General features: G+C 41.9%; 1 protein-coding gene across 1 annotated transcript in view; it reads right to left on the reverse strand.

Moving 5' to 3' along the window:
• Nucleotides 1-1,331: 1,331 nt before the first annotated feature.
• ARHGEF37 (Rho guanine nucleotide exchange factor 37) overlaps nt 1,332-23,904 on the reverse strand; it is a 178,272-nt gene continuing 155,699 nt past the window's right edge. Inside the window, exon 15 of the mRNA XM_073620564.1 lies at nt 1,332-2,033. Within this exon, the coding sequence (XP_073476665.1) occupies nt 1,806-2,033 (228 nt within the window). The 3' untranslated portion in view covers nt 1,332-1,805. The remainder of the gene's footprint in view (nt 2,034-23,904) is intronic.

Genomic DNA, 23,904 nt, shown 5'->3' on the forward strand with positions numbered 1-23,904 from the left:
GATCGTGTGTACGGGGCAGAACACTGAACTTCTGATGGTCCTGTGGATTATGCCCCATGATCACTAACATCCAGTCAAAACCCAGGAAAGTCACCACACGACTTCAACATGCCCAATCGTGCTGAGGTGTGGAGCAGCCAATCCTAGGAGAGCTGGAGAAGAAAGGAGGGGGGTGTTAAGTACACAGAATGCCTCTCTTATGCCGCGTACACACGGTCGGACTTTTCGTCTACAAAAGTCCGACAGCCTGTCCGACAGACTTCCGACGTACCTTCGGCGGACTTGCGGCAGACTTTCTTACGAACGGACTTGCCTACACACGACCACACAAAAGTCCGACGGATTCGTACGTGATGACGTACACCGGACTAAAATAAGGAAGTTCATAGCCAGTAGCCAATAGCTGCCCTAGCATGGGTTTTTGTCCGTCGGACTAGCACACAGACGAGCGGATTTCGGGGTCCGTCGTACTTACGACGTAAAGATTTGAAGCATGTTTCAAATCTAAAGTCCGTCGGATTTGAGGCTAAAAAAGTCCGTTGAAAGTCCGGAGAAGCCCACACACGATCGGATTACCAGCCAGCTTTAGTCCGTCAGCGTCCGTTGGACTTTTGTAGACGAAAAGTCCGACCGTGTGTACGCGGCATTACACTCATGCATGAGATAAGGAAATCACCTGTCTGTCATAGCAAGGGGCAAGAAACTATTTCTCTGTATGTCTGTTTTTATCTTACTGTAGAAAGATAAGAGGATTGCTCAGAGCTGAATTAACTCTTTGTGGCAAGACAGGGTAGAGATGAAATGACATCCTCTGCTGTAACAGATATGAGTCTTAATTAAAAAAATGTTTTTTGGGTTTACATCCACTTTAAGGTTGATCCTACATATATCATTCTGTCCTAACTCGGCACAGAAGATTGGTGAAAAGAAGGGATACAGCTATATTCCCATATTATTCACACCCCAACACCTTCTTTTAAACCTGTTCTCAGGTCAGTTCTCCTCAACCTCAGCTACTATACAGATATTGTAAATCTTTCTTTCTCTTTTGACTAATTTAAAAATGTTGGATGGTTTTTGAGAACAATGGCCTTGGAAAGACACACCACAATCAGAAACTGGGCAGCTAATTGGAATCATCTAACGAACTTGATTACTCTGAACTCAAACCTCATGCTATAAGCTACTTCGCTATAAAAACTAAATATAATCTACTTTATGGAAGTACTTCTTCCATGACTGTTAACACATTTTTATTATATTCCATCCTATAATAAACCTGATTTAAAATGAATTTACAGTGCAGAAAAATTTACAGCCAACAAACTGAATACAGTCATGATCCTCTATGGAGTCACATTTTACTTTATTAATATAAATATTATGTAAACCAACATTGCAAAATCTTTCAAACTCACATTGTACAATCCTACGACCAATCCGTTTAGGTAAATCAGCATGTTAAGGAGTTAATATGTAGTAGTTTTATGTAGCAGTATACAGTGCGGGTCAAAGTCCAGCTATTTAAATACATGGAGTCTGCAACAAATGGAGCTTGCTTAGTTGGCATGTTTAAAGTTTCTCATGTATTCTGGTAAAGATGCCAGCATTGCACTGATAAGATTTTACTTGTCGGTCAAATACATGGTACTTTCATGCTCAAACATTTGTATACAGCAGTTTGGTGAGCTTATGAATTCACAGTAAAAGGGGTCATGGTAAGCACTATTCAAGTAGCCATGGTTTGGGGAGGTGGGATGAAGTTATAGAAGTGTTCATCTTCTTTTCCAGGATTCACAGTAGTATTAGCTTATCTGCGCGTAATTACCCAGCGATGGCATGCGGCTGATGGCATTCACAGGTACTCTAACTAGGTAGCTAGAGGGTACATAGCCCCTTTGTCCACTCACTTCCACTAAGCTCCATTCCGGGCGTCCTTCTTTGTCATGTGGCTCCACAACTGTTACAGGCTCTCCAGCCATAATGCTGACCTCATAATTACTACGAGCTGTAAATGAGTATCCAGCAACAATCTGTAAGGTAAGAAATATTACACATTTTATTACATACTTTAGGCTTGGACAACTTACAAACAACAACAAAAAAATGTGTATATGTAGATTTATTTTACTTCACATTTGTGTGTGTATATGTATTGACACAGGGAAATTTAAATTAAATTTCTGATTTAGCGAACAGTTGATACTACTTTATTATATTTAGTTGTAAGAGCTATAAATATACCTATAAGACTGTTCCCCTTTCATTTCTCTCATTTAAAAAATGCAGCATGTCCAAAGCATTAGTGGAGATAGCAAATAACACGTGCTGTGCTTTATCAGTGAAGTAAACACACTCTGTTACTGCAGATATAAAAAAAGAAGCCTAAAGCCGCGTACACACGAGCGGAATGTCCGACAGAAAAAGTCCGCCGGAATCTTTTCATCATCTATTCCGATCATGTGTGGGCCTCATCGGACTTTTTTTTTTCAAAAATTCTGATGGACCTAGAAATGGAACATGTTCTAAATTTTTCCGACGGAACCAATTCCTATCTGGAAAACCTATCGTCTGTATGTTGTTCCGACGGACCAAAAAGGACGCATGCTCTGAAGCAAGTACGAGACGGAAGCTATTGGCTACTGGCTATTCAACTTCTTTTTTCTAGTCCCATCGTACGTGTTGTATGTCACCTCGTTCTGGACGGTCGGAATTTGGTGTGACCATGTGTAGGCAAGACCGCTTGAGCGGAATTCCGTTGGAGTTCCGTTGGAGAAACCTTCGGAGTTTATTCCAATGGCAAAACCGGTCGTGTGTACGCGGCAAAGGAAAGTGTAAAGCTTGTTTACTGTCTAAGATTCCAAAATGTCTTTAACAATTAGGAATGAGCTTTGGGTTCAGGTATAACCAAAACCAAGTCCGTTTGTGGTTCAACAATTTGCTGAATAAAGTAGTCATATCTGACCGTGGCGGCAGAATGTAAACAAAGCAGTCAGAGACCAGTTAATTAGGTTATTGATTAAATATGGACATGCCCATATTTGATCAATAAGAAACTGCCAGTTGTATCATCCAGTCTTCTCACTTTAATACATATTAACCTCTTCAGCGCCGGAAGGTTCACCCTCCTTCCGGACCAGGCCATTTTTTGCGATACGGCACTGCGTTACTTTAACCGACAATTGCTCGGTCATGCAACGCTGTACCCAAAATAAAAAGGATGTCCTTTTTTCTCACAAATAGAGCTTTCTTTTGGTGGCATTTGATCACCACTGCGGTTTTCATTTGTTGCGCTATAAACAAAAAAATACAGACTATTTAAAAATATATATATATATTTTTTACTTTCTGCTATAAAACACACCCAATAAAAAATGTAAAAAATCTAATTTATTCATCAATTTAGGCCAATATGTATTCTGCTATGTTTTTGGTAAAAAAATATCCCAATAAGTGTATATTGATTGGTTTGCGCAAAAGTTACAGCGTCTGCAAACTATGGGATATATTTATATATATAATATATTATATATATTATATATTTATATAATTATATATATATATTTTTTTTTTTCCTAGTAATGGCGTCGATCAGTGATTTTTAGCGGGACTGCGACATTGCGGCAGACAAATCTGACAAATAGTGACACTTTTAGTGATCAGTGCTAAAAAAATGCACGGACACTGTACTAATGACACTGGCAGGGAAGGAGTTAACATCAGGGGCGATCAAAGGGTTAAATGGGAGTGCTTGCTAACTGTGTGTGTGTGTGTGTGGGGGGGGGGATGCTTTGACTGGAGAAAGACAGAGATCTGTGTTCCTGCTTAGCAGAAACACAAGATCTCCATCTTCCCTTCTGACAGAACGGTGATCTGCCTTGTTTACATAGGCAGTCCACCATTCTGTCTGCCTCGGGAACAATTGGGGGGTCCCGGCAGACATCGAGTTTGCCGGACCTGCTGTGTTCAACCACAGTGGGAGCTGGTCGTCGTCGGCGCATGCGCGCGCCCCAGACAGGGCAATTGAAATCACGTACAGGTACATGATTTTACGCTGAAGGGCCACCCTGCTGCAGTAAATGTACATGGGGCAATCTGGAAGCAGTTGAAGTGATACTAAATATGCTTTTTCTAAAAATATAATCCATACACATCCACTAGACATGTGCTGTTCATTTTGTTCCAAATCGAAAATTCTGACAAATGTTTTCTTATTTGGATGTATCTGAATCTTCAAATTACAATAGTAACGAATTTAAACAAATCAGGAAAAAGGACAAAACTAAAATTTTGGACGAAATTTGAATTCAAATAGTTTTTGAATCTAATTCAAATAGTTTTTGAATGGGATTCAAATAGTTTTCGAATCAAATTTGAATTTCAGATGAGAAGAAAATAGAATAGAAAATAAAGGAGAAGATTAGAAAATAATATAATAGAATAGAAAATAACATAATAGAAATTAAAAGAATAGTATAGAATAGAGTAAAACAGAACAAAATAGAAAATAAAAGAACAGAATAAAATAGAATATAACCATCTTCTGAAATTTGAATTTCAAAAAGAATAAATTTGAATTCAAATAGAATAGAAAAGAATAGATTAGAATAGAAAATAAAATAAGCGTAGAATAGAAAAAAACAATAGAATAGAATAAAATAGAAATTATACAACCATCTTCCAGAATTCGAATTTCGAATACAATAAATTTGAATAGAATAGAAAATACAAGAATAGAATAGAGAAAGCAGTAGACTAGAACAATTTGAATAGAATTAATAACATTTCTAATGGAATTTGAATTGAATTCGAATCAATAAAAATTTTCCGTATTCGGTCAAATTGAATTACATTTGTCCGAATTCAGAAAATTCTAATCAATTCTAACACGAATAAACTAAACTAATTCTAAAAACGAATTAACCGAATTTAACTAAATTAATTTATGTAAATAACGAATCGAAACAAAACTAGGTTTTTCATTCTGCACATGTCTAATGCCCCGTACACACGAGCGGAAATTCCGCCAGCTAAAGTCCGATGAGAGCTTTTGGTCCTAAAATGCGACCGTGTGTATGCTCCATCGAACTTTTGCTGGCGGAATTCCAGCCAGCAAAAGATTGAGAGCAGGTTCTCAATTTTTCGGTCGGAAAAAGTTCCGATCTGAAATTCCGATCGTCTGTACCAATTCCGACGCACAAAATTCCTACGCATGCTCGGAAACAATTCGACGCATGCTGGGAAGCATTGAACTCCATTTTCTCAGCTCATCGCAGTGTTGTACGTCACCACGTTCTTGACGGTCGAAAGTTCAGCAGACTTTTGTGTGTGTATGCAAGCCAAGCTTGAGCGGAATTCCGTCGGAAAAAACCATCCAAGATTTTTCCAATGGAAATTCCGCTCGTGTGTACACGGCATAACATTACCTAATGGCCCTGTAATCTGTTTTTCCTAAAATAGTTTCTTACTGTTTTTTTCTGCCTCCTTGTAAAATCCCCATGAGCTTCCGACCCTCTCCTTTTGCCTCTCCCTTCCATAGCTCGTAATCTCAGGAGCGAGCAAGAGAGTAACTACGTCAATAAATACAGTTGGGACCATGAAGAACAAATATTTCCACCCTCTAACAGAGAGGTTTATCACAAAAAAAAATGGAATTTGGGGGAGGCTGAGGGCAATAGAAGGTACTTTTTGAAGTTAAGAATACATACTTGAATATCTTTTTTTCTTTTAAACCAGAGTTTGGTGTCATTATACCCAGACTATGAAAAACTCTCATTACATGCTATATAACTGTTATCGAAGAGTGTCCTGCTCTCTCCCAGGGGATTTTCGTTACATTGCCATATCTTTAATTCATGCACTATGTGAAGATTTTTTTCTTTCTCCGTATGAACCTATATTTGGCGTGGTGAAAGCTGCATGCCTGCTCGGTGTGAAGGTGAACCCATTCATCCGTTGGAGATCAAAGCACCATTTTCTACCCACGGTTGCCCCAGATGGGACCATTGGAACCTACCACCAGCGCCTCCCAGCAAGCACCCCTAGGATCGGTTGATCCATAAGCCTGAATGACACTCCGCCATATGGTGAGTGTGTCCAACCTGTCCAGTAAGTGTATTCACCCCTTCTATTTACGTGTGGATCCTGAGTACACGAAGACCACTCATTTGATTTTGAACATCATCCACATATGTTCCCTCCTCTTATCACGCTGTTTATGTTGATGAACTTTTACCTCACTATGGACACTGCCTCCAGTAACTGGAGTCTGTTTTTTCACTTCATCTGTCGTGGCGTTTAATTATTACCACATGGAAATATTTGTTGTTATACACCATATATATATATATATATATATATATATATATATATATATACATATACAAGGGGCGTTAGCCCACCCCTTTGCTCTCATCTCACTTAGCGCTGCATGTATTTACTTTTATTACGAATACATACTTGAATATCTTTTTTTTTTTCTTTTAAACCAGAGTTTGGTGTCATTATACCCAGACTATGAAAAACTCTCATTACATGCTATATAACTGTGTGCATACACACAAAGCCACTAAAGTATTGGTTTTGTGTAGAGTGAAATATACCTGGTTGATCCTGCCTTCAGCTGTCCCTCTCGTCTTCTCTGTGTTTCCACTGCAGCCTGAGATTGTGTAGACCAGCTTTGCCCTCTACTGAGCATGCTCCAGTTTCAGTTGCCTTCTAAGCTCTTCATTTCCTCCTTTTTTTATTATCTGTGTAGCTCACATGACTATAAAGTCACATATGTGGGCGTACGCACAGTATAAACAAAGCTAGTCAAAATCATCTTTGACTCCGCCTACACCATATTAATGTACAAAAAATACACATTTGATGTTCAATAAAGATTTATTGGGAGCTGTAAAACAGTTTTTTGATATTTATTCATTTTGAATTGCTCTTCCGAAAGTGTGTTTTTTTTTTTTTAATCATGTGACTGGCACAGCACCAATCAGGGCTGTGCAGACACACACTCACACTGAGAGCACACATCAGCAGAGTGATAGAAGCCCCTCTCAAAGATCTTTCCCTGTAGATGCCAGAGAGCATGCAAAGATCATGTGACCACACAACAGCTCTGCGGGAATGAGGTACTTAAAGGATTTTAAATAAATACAGTGCCATGATATATATGATTTATGTGAATTAATTATCCGCTTCAACCCCGGAAGATTTTACCCCCTTCCTGACCAGAGCACTTTTTGCGATTCTGCACTGCGTCCCTTTAACTGACAATTGCGCGGCCGATTGGGACACCGCTTCACCAGTCTGGGGATTTAAAAGCCTCCTAAGTTTCTCTCCTCTCTTCGCAGCGCTGGTAGGATGGGCTAGACGGATTCTGATTGGTCAGCGCCATCCATGTGACGGTGCTGACCAATTATAATGCCTCTTGTCCATACACTCTGAGAGGTACGGATAGGAGATTATGCCATGGGGACTTCAAATCCCCGGACTGGTGAAGCGGTGTCCCAGGGCCTGACAGTGGGGGATCACAGGACTCCTGTACATCGGGACCAGGGGCTGGGGAGGAGGTCCAGTGTAGGTTCACCTTACAAATTTTCTGTAAAGGTGAACTTACACTTTAAAGTAGAACTATAGGCAAAACCTTTTTTTTTTCATTTTGATAAATTAAGGGAGGGTTATAACCCCTGTCAGGTAAGCCTATAATAAGGCTTACCTGTAGCTACTGTGGATATCTCCTAAACCTGCACAGTTTAGAAGATATCACCTGTATCAGCCTAGGCGCTCTCTCTTCCCCCCCTCTTTTCCTGCGGCCTGCCAGGTTGCGTGCTCGGATAAGGGTCTGGTATGTATTTTTGGGGGGACCCCACGCCATTTTCTTTTTCAATTTTGGCGCAAGGTTCCCCTTAAAATCCATACCAGACCTGAAGGGTCTGGTATAGATTTTGAGGGGGACCCCACGCCATTTTTTTTTTTACATTTTGGCCGGGGTTCCCCTTAATATCCATACCAGACCTGAAGGGCCTGGTATGGAATTTAGGGGGACCACCCACGCTATTTTTTTTTTTTTTTGGTTCGGGGTTTCCCTGTGGGGAATTCCCATGCCGTTTTTATCAATGAACTTTTATGTGTATTGTCGGACCGGCAATTCATTAATAGCCGCGAGTAGTTTTATTTTTTTTTTAACAAAAACAGTGGTGCTTTATTGTTGTAAAAGATAAATTAGAGTTACAGAATACCATTCAACAGAGTAGAATACATTACATACGTAGATTACATATTTGAGGATAGGGAAATTAATATGCAAAACCCACAAACAATACATAAGGTTAATAGTACCATTCTCAACAAGTACCGTCCACCCTCCAAAACCCTTCCCTATTGGGATAAACAAACGTAGTGAACTGAATGTTTCTCTACGAGGCCATCCACGGAGCCCAAACTTTTTCAAATTTCCACGGACAGCCACGGTTTATATATGTCATTTTATACATGGGGATTACTGCCTCAATCTGTGCTTCCCAGGCTGAAAAAGATGGAGGGGAAGAATCTATCCATTTCATAAGTATTTCTTTTTTGGCATAGAAAAGAAGGAAGGAAATCAGTAATTTAAGATGATATGGCCTCTGCTCATCATCATGTATCCCCAACAACGCCATGGCCGGCAAAAGCGGAATAGAGGTCTGCAATCTGGAGTTGATTTCACCTACAATCTTAGTCCAAAATAGTGCAACAACTGGGCACTCCCAGAACATATGTATATATGTGCCTATATGGACTTTGCATTTAGGACACATGGGGTCTCTCTCGGGAAATATGCGATGGAGTCTCTGCGGGGTATAGTAGACCCTGTGTATAAATTTAACTTGAATCAATTTGTCCTTGGATGCTATCACTAATTTCGGGCCATACTCTAGACAGTCCTCCCATCCCTCCCTATCCAGTGACGGGATATCAGCCCGCCATCTTTCCCATAAATCATTAATCTTAGGGGAATCTCTTCCCAGCAACGCATTATATATTGAGGATAGGGGTTTAGACAAGTCTCCAGGGGATAGGAGATCTTCGATGGGGTCCGTCTGTAACAGGGGAGTCTGTGGGAATTGAGCCCTGGCCGCATGTCCCAGCTGTAGGTACCGGAACGCCATCCAGCGGGGCAGTCCAAATTTAGCCGAAAGCTCATGCAGGGAGAGCAGTTGACCCCCAGACATTACGTGTTCCAACAAGGTTACACCATATCTAGCCCACACCTGTGGGTCCGGTATCATACGGAAGTGTTTAAGTCGTGGGTTCCCCCACAGGGGATGAGCTGGAGACAATTGGCCAGGTCTCAAGTATCTGCGCCTAGCCGCCTCCCACACCCTCCAAGTTGCTCTAGTAGGCCCAGGGATCCCACAATATGCCTTGGGTCCTCTATAGGGAAAATTCCGAAGGTCCGTCAGGGAACCCAGAATATTCGCCTCGAGACAGGTTGCCACATTGGATCTAGAACCCTGGAACCACCAGTGTACCGTCACCAACATGGCTGCCCAAAAATATAACTGGAAATTTGGGAGGGCAAGTCCGCCCAAATCTGCAGGTAAACATAACGTAGTACGTGCCAACCTAGGGTTTCTCCCCGACCAAATAAAGGAACCCACTATACGGTCAATCTCCCTAAAAAACGAGGCGGGGACCCAGACCGGGCAGTTCCTAAACAGATAGTTAAATTTGGGCAGTATCATCATTTTAAGGAGACTAATGCGACCCAGAAGATTCAGAGGAAGACTCTCCCAGGCAGCACATTTCGAACGTAGGGTGTTCAGGACAGGGGTCAGGTTTTTTACAATAAAATCAGAGAGATTCCTAGTGATCACAACTCCAAGGTATTTAAATTCCCCAACCCTTTGTAGTGGGGAGGAGAGGGGTCCAGAGTTAACCTCATCATCTATAAAAAATAGGACTGATTTGGTCCAATTAATCTTAACTCCCGAGAGACCACCAAAACTGTCAAAAATACGCAGGGCAGCTTGAAGAGAGGGTCCAGCATCATTAAGGTACAATAATGCGTCGTCGGCATAGAGGGAGAGGCGCTCTTCCATCATACCCACCCGCAGGCCCAGAACGTCCGGAGCACACCTAATGGCAATTGCCAGAGGCTCCAGCGCCAGGGCGAACAGGCTGGGGGAGAGCGGGCATCCCTGCCTCGTACCACGAAACAGATCAAAGGAGTCTGAGACCCAATTGTTGGTGCGAACCCGTGCCCGGGGGGATCGGTACAGCAATCGTACTCCGTGAATAAATTTAGGACCGAATCCGAATCTACGCAAGGTTTCCCATAAAAACTTCCACTCAACAGAGTCGAAAGCCTTCTCGGCATCCAAAGAGGCAATAACCCTGGACCCCGTGTTGTCATGCGATGTTGCTAAGTTAAGGAATAGGCGCCTAATATTGATATCTGTGCCCTTGCCTGGCATAAATCCCGTCTGGTCTATACCCACTAGGTCTTCTATTACATGGGATAGTCGGGTGGCCAAGACCTTAGCAAAGATCTTGGCATCAACATTTAGCAATGAGATGGGCCTGTACGATGCACAATCAAGAGGGTCTTTTCCTGGTTTAGGAACCAGTACAATAACCGCCTCATTCATTGAGTCAGGTAGGGCTGGCATATTTGCAAATTTAGAAAGCAGTGAAGTCAACTTAGGGGCCAGTAGTTCAGAAAAATTGGAGTAAAATTCAGATGGTAACCCATCTGCACCCGGGGCCTTCCCTCCCTTGAGATGTCCCATGGCAACCTGTATCTCCTCAAGTGTGATGTCAGCCTCCAGCCCCTCCCTTGCTTCCTCAGACGCCGCGAGTAGTTTTAAATGACTTTTTTTCCTTTGAAATGTCATTTTGCTGTCAGACTGTTCTAAACACGGGAAACATGCGCCCCTTTACAGGCATACTATAGACAACCCCCAGGTACGAAATTTAAAGGAATATTACACTTTTATTGTTTCACTTTAGGCATTATTAAAATCACTGCTCCCGAAAAAACGTCTGTTTTTAAAACTTTTTTGTGCATTGATCCATGTCCCCTGGGGCAGGACCCAGGTCCCCAAACACTTTTTATGACAATAACTTGCATATAAGCCTTTAAAATTAGCACTTTTGATTATTCATGTTCGTGTCCCATAGACTTTAACGGTATTCACGTGTTTGAACACATTTTTTGCCTGTTCGCATGTTCTGGTGCGACCCGAACAGGGGGTTGTTCAGCTCATCCCTACCCAGGAGATAACTCCGGGAGACATGTCGCCGGGCAGAGCAGTGTGCTGGGATTGCTGCGGGGGCTTCAATCTAAGGTGAGTATTTCATAATGAGCTAGTATTCTATGTTTTTTGTGGGTTTACAACCACTTTAAACCAAACCCTAAAAAAAGGTTTGGGGTATACAGTGGCAAAAATAATTATTTGATCCCCTGCAAATTTTGTAAGTTTTACCACTTACAAATAAATGAAGGGTCTATAATTGTTATCATAGGTGTATTTTAAATGATAGAGACAGAATATCAACCACAAATCCAGAAAAAAACACATGGTACAAATGTTATAAATTGAGTTGCAGTTCAGTGAGTAAAATAAGTATTTGATCCCCTACCAACCAACAATAATTCTGGCTCCCACAAACTGGCTACAGTATGTGCTCATGTCAGATTAGTCCTGTCAATGTAAGAAGGTGCTCCTAACGACAACCCGTTATGTGTATAAAAGACACCTGCCCACAGAATCTCTTTATTCCATTCAAACCTCACCTTTATGGGCAAGACCAAAGAGCTGTCAAAGGATGTCAGGGATGAGATTGTAGACCTGCACAAGACTGGAATTGACTACAAGACCATCAGCAAGAAGCTTGGTGAGAAGGAGACAACTGTTGGAGCGATTATTCGCAAATGGAAAAAACACAAAAAAAACATTAATCGCCCTAGGTCTGGAGCTCCATGCAAGATTTTGCCTCATGGGGTAAGGATGATCATGAGAAAAGTGAGGGATCAGCCCAGAACTACACGGGGGGAGCTTGAATGATCTCAAGGCAGTTGGGACCACAGTCACCAAACAGTGCTCACAAGGTCCCCCTCCTCAAGACGGCACATGTACAGGTCCGTCTGAAGTTCGCCAATGAACATCTAAATCATTCAGATGATTGGGAGAAAGTGCTGTGGTCAGATGGGACCAAAATTTAGCTCTTTTGCATTAACTCAACTCATTTGGCATTAACTAACCTAATTTGAAGGAAGAAAAATGTTGTCTATGACCCTAAGAACACCATCCCTACAGTCTAACATGGAAGTAGAAACATTATGCTTTGGGGCTGTTTCTCTGCTAAAGGTACAGGCCGACTTTGCTGCACTGAGGGGCCAAGGGACGGGGCCATATATTGTAAAATCTTGGATGAAACCTTATTCCCTCAGCCAGAACACTGAAGATGGGTCTTCCAGTATGACAACGACCCAAAACATACCGCCAAGGCAACAAAAGCGTGGCTCAAGAAGAAGCACATTAAGGTTATGGAGCGGCCTAGTAAGTCTCCAGCCCTTAATCCTATAGAAAATTTACGGAGGGAGGTAAAACTTCGAGTTGTCAAGCAACAGCCAAGAAACCTTAAGGATTTAGAAAAGATCTGTAAAGAAGAGTGGACCAAAATCCCTCCTGAGATGTGTGCAAATCTGGTGGCCAACTACAAGAAACGTTTCTCCACCAAGTACTAAGTCATGTTTTGCTTGGGAATCAAATACTTATTTTACTCACTGAACTGCAATTCAATTTATAACATTTGTATCATGTGTTTTTTCTGGATTTTTGGTTGATATTCTGTCTCTATCATTTAAAATACACCTGTGATCAAACTTATAGAACCTTCATTTCTTTGTGAGTGGGCAAACTTACAAAATTTGCAGGGGATCAAATTATTATTTTCCCCACTGTATATACACTTTAACCACATGCCGACCGGGCCATAGCCGAAAGACGGCTACAGCGCGGTCGGCTTATCCTGGGAGGGCGTCCATGGACGTCCTCCCAGAATCCTGCTCTTGCGCGTCCCCTGGGGCGCGCACCCCAGAACTTCTGTGACCGCCGGGTCCAGAGGACCCGGCGCATCACGGATCGCGGTGAACGGCTGCTCAAATGACGGAGCGATCACATGTAAACAAACCGGCGTCATGTCATGACGCAGGTTCCTCCCTCCCCTCTGTGTACCGATCGGTACAGAGGGGGAGGAGCGGGGGAGGGATCGGATGGTAGCAGCGTTGTGGGCTGCATCTGTAGTGTCCACAACGCTGCTCTGTGACAAATACAGTCACATCCAGCCATCCATCCATCCATGCTCAGCCATCCCTCCATACTATAATACCCTGCAATACTCTGCAATACCCCGCAATACTCTGCACTACTCCGCAATACTCTGCAATACCCCGCAATACCCCGCAATACCCCACAATACTCCACAATACTCTGAACTACTCCGCTACACCCCGCAATACTCTGCCCTACACCGCAACACCCTGCAATACTCTGCAACACCCTGCAATACTCTGCAACACCCTGCAATACTCTGCACTACTCCGCAACACCCTGCAATACTCTGCAATACTCTGCAACACCCCGTAATACTTTGCAACACCCTGCAATACTCTGCACTACTCCGCAACACCCTGCAATACTCTGCACTACCCTGCAATACTCTGCAACACCCCGCAATACTCTGCAACACCCCGCAATACTCTGCAACACCCCACAATACTGTGCAATACCCTGCAATACTCCGCAATACCCTGCACTACTCTGCAATACCTAGTCATACCCAATCACTCTCTGCAATAACCAGCCATACCCAGCCATGCTCAGCTATACTCGGCTATACTCTGCCATACTCGGCTGTACTCGGCCTCTGTATGTGGCCAGGCTGTGGAAGTCTCACACATGTGATATCGCCGTACTCAGGAAGAGTAGGAGAATCTATTTTGGGGTGTCATTTTTGGTATGTACATGCTATGTGTTAGAAATATTGTATAAATGGACAACTGTGTTAAAAAAAAAGTCTTTTAACCACTTTCTGCCTGCCAGCCGTCATACGAGGTCCTTGACTTTGTGTGGGGATATCTGAATGATGGGTGCAGCTACAGGCATCATTCAGATATCAGCTTTTTCAGCCGGTGATTCCCTACACCATAGAAATGATCATAGCGGCTGTTCCATTGCTTGATCGTTCTTATGGGAGGCGAGAGGGGACGTCCCCCCCTTCCCGCCGCCCTCCGGTGCTTCTACCGACTCACCTCTACGATCGAAGCCAGGATCGTTTTTTTTATTTTTTTTATTTCAGGCTTCCCAGCCTAGAGGTGAGATGTGGGGTCTTATTGACCCCATATCTCACTGTAAGGAGGACCTGTCATGCCATGTTCCTATTACAAGGGATGTTTACATTCCTTGTAATAGGAATAAAAGGGATCAAAATTTTTTTTTTTTTGGAAAAAAGTGTCAAACTAAAATAAATAAAGTAAAATGAACAATAAAAAGAATAAAAAATTTTTTAAAGCGCCCCTGTCCGTGTGCTCGCATGCAGAAGCGAATGCACACATAAGTCCCGCCCACATATGAAAACGGTGTTCAAAACACACATGTGAGGTATCGGTGCGAACATTAGAGCGAGAGCAATAATTTGTAACCAGTAAAAATGTTTAAAGCGTCGCCTATGGGGTTTTCTAAGTAGCGAAGTTTGGCGGCATTCCAAGAGCGTGTGTAATTTTGAAGGGTGACATGTTAGGTATCTATTTACTCGGTGTAACTTCATCTTTCACACTATGCAAAAACATTGGGCCAACTTTACTGTTTTGTTTTTTTTTAAACCACAAAACTGGGTTTTTTTCCCAAAAAAAAGCGTTCAAAAAATTGCTGCGCGAATACCATGCAAGATAAAAAGTTGCAACAACCGCCATTGTATTCTCTAGAGTCTTTGCTAAAAAAAACATATATAATGTTTTGGGGTTCTATGTAATTTTCTAGCAAATAAATGATGATTTTTACATGTAGGAGAGAAATGTCAGAATTGGCCTGGGTGCTCCAGAACGCCTGGAGGTGCCACGCTGTGTAAAAGTCTCACACATGTGGTATCGCTGTACTCAGGAGTAATAGCAGAATGTGTTTTGGGGTGTAATTTGTTGTATGCATATGCTGTGTGTGAGAAATAACCTGCTAATATGACATTTTTGTGGGAAAAAAAAAAAGAAAAAAAAAATCTTGATTTTGCAAAGAATTGTGGGAAAAAATTACAACTTCAAAAAACTCACCATGCCTCTTACTAAATACCTTGGAATGTCTTCTTTCCAAAAAGGGGTCATTTGGGGGGCATTTGTACTTTTCTGGCATGTTAGGGTCACAAGAATATAGATAGGCCGTCAGTACTTCAGGTGTGATCAATTTTCAGATATTGGCACCATAGCTTTTGGACTCTATAACTTTCACAAAGACCAAATAATATACACCGATTTGTACTTATTTTTACCAAAGATATGTAGCAGTATAAATTGTGGCCAAAATTTACGAAGAAAAATTACTAATTTGCTAAATTTTATAACAGAAACAAAGAAAATTTCATTTTTTTACCGAATTTTCAGTCTTTTTTCTTTTATAGCGCAAAAAATTAAAAAACCCAACGGTGATTAAATACCACCAAAAGAAAGCTTTATTTGTGTGAAAAAAAGGACAAAAATTTCATATGGGTACAGTGTTGCATGACTGAGTAATTGTCATTAAAAATGTGAGAGCACTGAAAGCTGAAAATTGGTCTGGTTAGGAAGGGGGTTTAAGTGCCCAGTGGTCAAGTGGTTAATTCAGTTGAGGTAACTTCCGAATGTTTGCTGTAGATACCTGCACCTTGGGCATTACCATTGCACGGTTATTGCATTATGTACACCATACCTGTCCTATAGGCTACTTTAAATAGCTGCAAAAACGTCTTGTGTTTTGCTAGCAGTTGGTAGGCATTTCACAGCCTTTGGCTGTAGCATTGGAAGCATCTTTAAATTAAGAAAACAGGAAGAAATAACCAAGCTAGCTTTGCATGACTCAGCTTCTCTATAACTTGTATAGCAGGTACATTATGTTCTTTTCATTAAATATGTATTGTTCAAAGGCATTAGCTGGAAGACACATTCCTCATCTGAGCTTGCAAGAGAAGTTTATCTTAAAGTAAACACAGTCTAGCCAGTAAAGCTCCAGAAGATTTTACCCCTTTCATGACCAGGCCATTTTTTACTATTCGGCACTGTGCTACTTTAACTGGTAATTGCGCAGTCATGCAACACTGTACCCAAACAAAATTTATATCATTTTTTTACAAAAATAGAGCTTTCTTTTGGTGGTATTTGATCTCCACTGTTTTTTTTTTTTTTTTTTTTTTTTGCGATAAAAGAAAGACCAGAAATTTTGAAAAAAAAAGTAATAATATTTTTTACTTTCTGCTATAAATCATATCCAATAAAAAAAATTAATTTCTTCATAAATTTTGGCCAAAATTGCATTCTGCTATATGTCTTGGGAAAAAAATCCCAATAAGTGTATATTGATTGGTTTGCGTGAAAGTTATAGTGTCTACAAACTAAGAGATATTTATATATATCTATCTATCTATATAGATAGAGATATATATATATATATATATATATATATATATAGACAAATATCTATATATATATAGATATATATTTATATATATTGGATTTATTTTTTATACTACTACTGACGATGATCAACGACTTTTATAATGGGACTGAGATAGTGCGGCGGCCAATCCGACACTAACTGGTGCTGGGGGGAAACTGACTGCCACTGACCTCACCAGTGCAATGAATACATTAATCAGTGTTAATAATATGCAGGTGAGCGGGTCTAAAGTAGAGTGGAGCAACTAGCAGACAGCACACATGGTGTGCAACATGGGAACGCCATAGCGGAAGAGAAGCCTTTAAAGCTCATCAAAGGGCTAGCTTTCTCCTTGGATAGATCTGATAGTGAATCTGAGCACCATCAAATTCAATGTCATCCCCAGTGATTTGGAACCTTTTATACTTCTACACAGCGCTGTTTTATCATACTACATTGTGAGTACCCTGTACTTTATTACATCAATAAATATCCTTTCACGGTTTTACACTATGTGGATTTTCTCCTGCTTTGTTTATACAGTGACACACCTTATTCCAACATGCCTTGCTGAGATGTACCTGGAACACCTGTGAGCCTCTGAGGTATCATACAGCTGGACCTGGTGATCAATTTGCGTGCATTTGACTCTGTAATAGAGTCCTTTTGGTAAGAGTCCATCTTATTCCTGGTGGTGGATCACGTGGTGGATCTGGATTCTTGTTATGATTATATCCTTTCACACATGGTGACCCTTGGATATCAAGATTTGGACATTTCACTAATTTCTTGATCAAATTTATCATCATTGGACTTGTTATATATATATATATATATATATATATATATATATATATATATATAATTTTTTTTTTTTTTTTTTTTTTTTTTTCTACACATTTGTTGTATGTGTTTAGTGCTGCAAATATTGTTTTCCACAATAATATACACTGTCACTGTACTAATGACACTGGCTGGGAAGGGGTTAACATCTAGGGCTATCAAAGGGTTAAATTTGTGCCTAACAATGTTTACTGTGTGTGTTTTATAAAGCAATGTGCCATTTTCACACTCTGCTTTGCAAGGAGGAAAAAAACAGCACATTGCTGCTGACAGTAGAGAACCCTGTGTTGTTTAGCGACACAGGGCTCTCTCAGTGGCGGCTGGTGAAGTTTTAGGATGGGGTGCCAGACCCTGCCCTTCATTTTAACCCCTCCCACTTCTCATAAGCCCCACCCCTTATAGAATCCACCCACTCCATCCCCTGTATTCCACTTGCTTCCACCCATAGTGTCAGGAGTATACAGCTCAGCATCACAGGACAGAGTATACAGCCCCAGCATCATGGATCGGGGTATATAGCTCAGCCTTACAGATCAGGGTATACAGCTCAGCCTCGCAGATCAGGGTATATAGTTCAGCATTACAGATAAGGGTATATAGCTCCACATCATAGATCAGGGTATACAGCTCCACATTACAGATCAGGTTATATAGCTCAGCCTCACAGATCAGGGTATATAGCTCAGCCTCACAGATCAGGGTATACAGCTTAGTCTCAGTGTATATAGCTCAGCCTCAGGGTATACAGCTCAGCCTTACAGTATACAGCTCAGCCTCATGGTATATCATCTCTGCCAGAGGCGTAGGACTAACAACTTTCACCCCCATCGTGCTGCCAGCCATAAAGACATAGAGTGAGTTTGGGGTGGAGAAATTTGACTGGTATCCACAGAGTCCTGAGCTCAATCTGATAAAACACCTTTGGGATGAATTAGAGCGGAGACTGCGAGCCAGGCCTTCTCGTCCAACATCAGTGCCTGACCTCACAAATGCACTTCTGGAAGAATGGTCAAACATTCCCATAGACACACTCCTAAACCTTGTGGACAGCCTTCCCAGAAGTGTTGAAGCTGTTAAAGCTGCAAAGGGTGGGCCAACTCAATATTGAACCCTTCGGACTTATGCCCCGTACACACAGTCAGATTTTCCGATGGAAAATGTGTGATAGGACCTTATTTTCGGAAATTCCGACCGTGTGTAGGCTCCATCACACATTTTCCATCGGATTTTCCGACACACAAAGTTTGAGAGCAGGATATAAAATTTTCCGCCAACAAAATCCGTTGTCGGAAATTCTGATCGTGTGTACACAAATCCGACGGACAAAGTGCCACGCATGCTCAGAATAAATAAAGAGATGAAAGCTATTGGCCACTGCCCCGTTTATAGTCCCGACATACGTGTTTTACGTCACCGCGTTCAGAACGATCGGATTTTCCGACAACTTTGTGTGACCGTGTGTATGCAAGACAAGTTTGAGCCAACATCCGTTGGAAAAAATCCTAGGATTTTGTTGTCGGAATGTCCGAACAAAGTCCGACCGTGTGTACGGGGCATAAGACTGGGATGCCATTAACCTTTTCAGCCACAGAAGGTTTACCCCCTTTTTTTGCAATATGGCAGTGCATTATTTTAACTGACAATTGCATATTTGTGCAACGCTGTACTCAAATAAATTGATGTCCTTTTTTTACCACAAATAGAGCTTTCTTTTGGTGGTATTTGATCACCTCTGCAGTTTTAATTTTTTGCACTATAAACAAAAAAAACCTACAATTTTGAGGAAAAAACTATATTTTTTACTTTATGCTATAAAACATTCCTAATAAATAAAAAAATAAAATGTATTCATCAATTTAGGCCAATATGTATTCTGCTACATGCTCTTGGTAAAAAAAATCCCAAAAAGCGTATATTGATTGGTTTGCACAAAAGTTTTAGTGTCTACGCTATAATGGGATATATTTATGTATTTTTTTTTTATATTATTGTTTTTACTAGTAATGGCAGCGATAAGTGGTTTTTAGCGGTACTGCGACATTGTGGCGGACAAATCTGACACTTTTTGGGGACCAGTGACAACAATACAGTGATCAGTGCTAAAAACAATGCACTGTCACTGTACTAAGGACACTGGCAGGGGAGGGGTTAACATCAGGGGCGATCAAGGGGTTAAATGTGCTCCTAGGGAGTGCTTTCTAACTGTGCGGGGGGTGCTTTGACTGGGGAAGACAGATCTGTGTTCCTGCTTGGCAGAAACACAAGATCACCATCTTCCCCTCTCACAAAACGGCGGTCTGCCTTGTTTACATAGGCAGACTGCCATTCTGCCTCTCCTGAAAATGATTGCGGGGTGCCAACGAACATCAGGCCAGCTTATTGGCTCCCGCTGTGTCCAATCATAGCTGGAGTGGGTCGCCGGCAGCGCACACGCATGCCCCAGACCCAGTGCAGGAAATCAAATACAGGTACTGTATATCCAGAAGGGATTAAAGTTCATGTGCATGTAAAGGCAGGCGTTCCAATAATTTTGGTAATATAGTGTATATAACAGAGGGAAGGACTGGGTCTGCTTACAGGAAGGTCTTCCAAAAGGTTTTCAAAAGGCTGAAAAATCTCTGTATGATTATAAGCACTCCAACTGTCTTGGGGTGCTCATTATTATCCTTTGAAAACCAGAAACAGTCTGATAAACAGAAGCTGTACTCAAAACTTAAGCAGTTAGGCTAGGTTTCCACTAGTGCGTCCCCAAAGTCGCGCGATTTTGCCGCGATTTTTTACCGCGATTTTACCGCGACTTTTTACCGCGATTTGACCTCAAGTCGCATCAAAGTGGGACCAAAGTAGTGCAGGGACTACTTTGAAGTCGCTGCGACTTGAAGTCGCACAGATATGAACGGTACTCATTGGAAATCATGGGAAACAATTTGTCATGCGACTTTTCAGTCCCAAGTCGCATGAAAAGTCGCACTAGTGGGAACAGAGCCTCATAGATGGATCAAAATGGATCTAAGTGACCACACATGGATCAAAATTCGGCCAGTCCCTATTGAACCATCCTGAATGTCCAGATTATGCAGAGGACAATAGCTGCAAGTAATAGAACCTGGCTGCTAATTAAAATTACAGAGGCAAACAGTAAGTTTTATTAGCACCCAGGTTCTATTATTTCTGAAGAATGCTGCCAGAGATCTTTTTGAGTCTGTCCCTTGCTTAAGTCACATTTGGTATTTTACAGCATTCATATTTTAGACTTTGCAAGTCTGGAACTCAATGAGGAGACCTCTTCACAATAGTTAAATGAAGCCACAAAGTGATGTTCAGCCGGTAGAAATAGCCCTGAAATCATCCAGTCTGTCTACTGCATGTTGGTTTAAAATGGCTAATCTGGCATCCTCCATCCACTCTACTATGCATCCAGCTGCAGAGGAAGCAGGTCAGTGCTGGAATCTCCCTATATAAACCTCTGAAAGCATGCATGTCCGGTCATCAGTGAATAGCTGGCACAGTCAGCTTATTTTCTGACATTTGCTGTCTTTCTAATAATCAGGGATGTGAGTCATAGCCGTGACAGCTGCTGGAAAAGCTGCTCACAGGACTGCAGTAAAAGAATTGGTCCTGAGCAACACAGTCGTTCCCAGGGCACGTCACACCTTTCCCCGCATATCTGAAATACTGGCTAAATAACACATTGGTTCTCAAATACTAAGAGTAATTAGAAGACCAACCAGTAATTGCCAATGCTGCAAATGCATGGAATAAAAGGAAAGGGGAAGAGGTTTCTAGGAACCCCCATTTCCTTATGGGATTATGACAGGAGGCAGTTTCAAGGCTAACCCTTGTGTGCCTGAGGCGCACAGGGAGCCTTGTTTAGGTTTAGTAGGTGAGGTCAGGTCACATGGCCTCTAGGGGTTAGGCCATGTGAGTCTTGCCGCTGTTTATACAGGCATGCAGAGAGCCTGGATAGAATTGGCTGATTTGAGGTAAAGTCACATGGCATACTAGGGTTAGGCCATGTGAACCTTACCTCAGAATTTTCCAGAAACCCCTGAGCCTGCTTATAAAAAGGGGATTTCATGAGGGGGAGCTCATTCGCCTCAGAAGGCACAGCCGTGGTGCTCTAGAAGTTCTCTCCATTGGGCAAACGGCACTTTCTGGGGCAGAAGAATGAGCCTTCTGAGGCGGCTTATCGAGCGGGCAGGGAAGAAGGTGGAGAAGATTGGGTCCACCGCTGTCTGGACCTACTGAGAGCGGCGGGTCAAGAGGCTCCAGGTGAAGTGGACCCCACCGCCACCGTGGGAGTGTCGCGGAATGGAGAAGAAGGCTGGCACATCTCATCGCGGCAAGAGGAAGTGGAGGAAGACCCTCGGCAAGCAGATCTGGAGCACAGGGACTGAGGCAGTGTCATCTCCGGCGAAGCTAAAAGGCCAGCGAAGAGGAGGTGCGTCCCAAGCAGAAGACACTCCCCGACCCCGCTTCGCGGGTCAGCGGAGGTAAGCGCTGGGCGGTCGCAGGCGCCAAGCCACGGGAGGAGGTGGAGCCGCATCACAGCGGCCATCTTGCCAAAGACCAGAAGAGGAGTTTCCTAAGCAACCAGGGATAAACAGCAGAGCGGTCGCTGGTCCATCCAGACCCCTGCTTACTGCGGCACCCGCAGTGCAAAGGATCAGCAAGGGGGTCACAGTATTCCAGTGGTCTGTGCCCATCAGGCTGATGTACCTGTGGATCTAAGAACTGGTAAATTAACTAGCTTAGGCAGCATTGGCTAAACTAGCTCAGGATTTAGATAGTAGAAACCGAGTTAGTGAGGATACAAGGAGTAATTTAATGCAGGCAATTCTATTGCTTCAGTTTGGGCGCCACCTTCTGTTCCATCAGTTAATTGCACCCAATCGTCATTATATTAAGCTTGGAAGCAGTTTGTTCAGCATTACCAGCTAATATAAACAATGCTAGATTACAAAACATACCAGAAGCATGTCTTAAAGAAACATTGCCTTGTGAAGTATCTCCGCTGGGCTATCATCTTGCTCTCAGCATTAAAGAAAAAATTTGAAGAGGGGAGTTTATAGATGTTTGAACTCTTTTACCATCTTTTAAAGAATTTTTGTCTAAAGCCTCGTACACGGGATCGGATTTTCCGAGGGGAAATGTGTAATGACAGGCTGTTGGCGGAAAATCCGACCGTGTGTATGCTCCATCGGACAATTGTTCTCGGATTTTCTGCGGATAAATGTTGGATAGCAGGTTTTAAAATTTTCCGTGGACAAATGTGTGTTGTCGGATTTTCCCAGCGTGTCTACACAAGTCTGTCGGACAAAAGTCCAAAGTACAAACACGCATGCTCGGAAGCAAGGACGAGCCAGAAGCGGTCGGTCTTGTAAACTAGTGTTCGTAATGGAGAATGACTATGTTGGTGTCCCTTGTTAATTTTACATTGCATTTTTTAAATGTAACTGCCTACTCCCAAAATGTCATTTGAAGTAAAACACATAGCCAAGTATTATTCTACACAATTTTTTAATTGTGCATTAAAAAAAGAAAACAAATAAAATTAGACATGCTATCTGCCAATAGAACTTAACCAAAAAGTGCATTCTATGCATCCAAAAATATAGAAAATATACCAAATCAAATCATTATTCAACCAAAAAAATAATGTCAAAGCAATAACTCCAAGGCCAATAATAAATAACACGTTATCTCCTCCGATTCCGCAACATGGCTGGTTGATGAACGGCCGTTCAGAAACTAAATGAAAAGCACGAAATGAAAACCACAAAATGAAAACCGCAAAATGAAAACCGCGAAATGAAAAGCGTGTAATGAAAAGCGTGAATTAACACTCACCAAACTTCTACTAACACAAAATTAGCAGAAGGAACCCAAAGGGTGGCGCTAAAGAGCTGAAAAACAACGTAGTACGTCACTACGTTCGTAATTGTTGGCCAACAATCGTGTGACCGTGTGTATGCAAAACAAGTTTGGGCCAACTCCCTTCGGACAAACTTCCACGGTTTTGTTGGCCAACAATCCAATCGTGTGTACGAGGCTTAACAGTTATAAGTTATGTCAGACCTAACTCTTCCATTTGAATCGTTTCAAGTAATATCCAGGTTATTTGGATCTTTGGCCACTCTTTCGTTTTTTGAGCCCAGCGCAGAGCAGCCGACAGAGTATACTCTGAAAATTTAGGTTTTGATCCAGCTAGATTTAAAGTTTTTTGGAGTGGAAGGAGAGGTATGGTGTGGGCAGATTTATTCTTTGAATTAGGTTATTTACATCGATTTCTCCCCTCTCCTGATATTTTGATTATTCATTTGGGGGAATGACATAGGACAAGAAAAAACGCTAGATTTGATATTTGGCATTAAAAATGATATTATTCGCTTTAAGGCAT

The sequence above is a fragment of the Aquarana catesbeiana genome, linkage group LG03 (assembly GCF_042186555.1).
Source record: "Aquarana catesbeiana isolate 2022-GZ linkage group LG03, ASM4218655v1, whole genome shotgun sequence".
Lineage (NCBI taxonomy): Eukaryota > Metazoa > Chordata > Amphibia > Anura > Ranidae > Aquarana > Aquarana catesbeiana.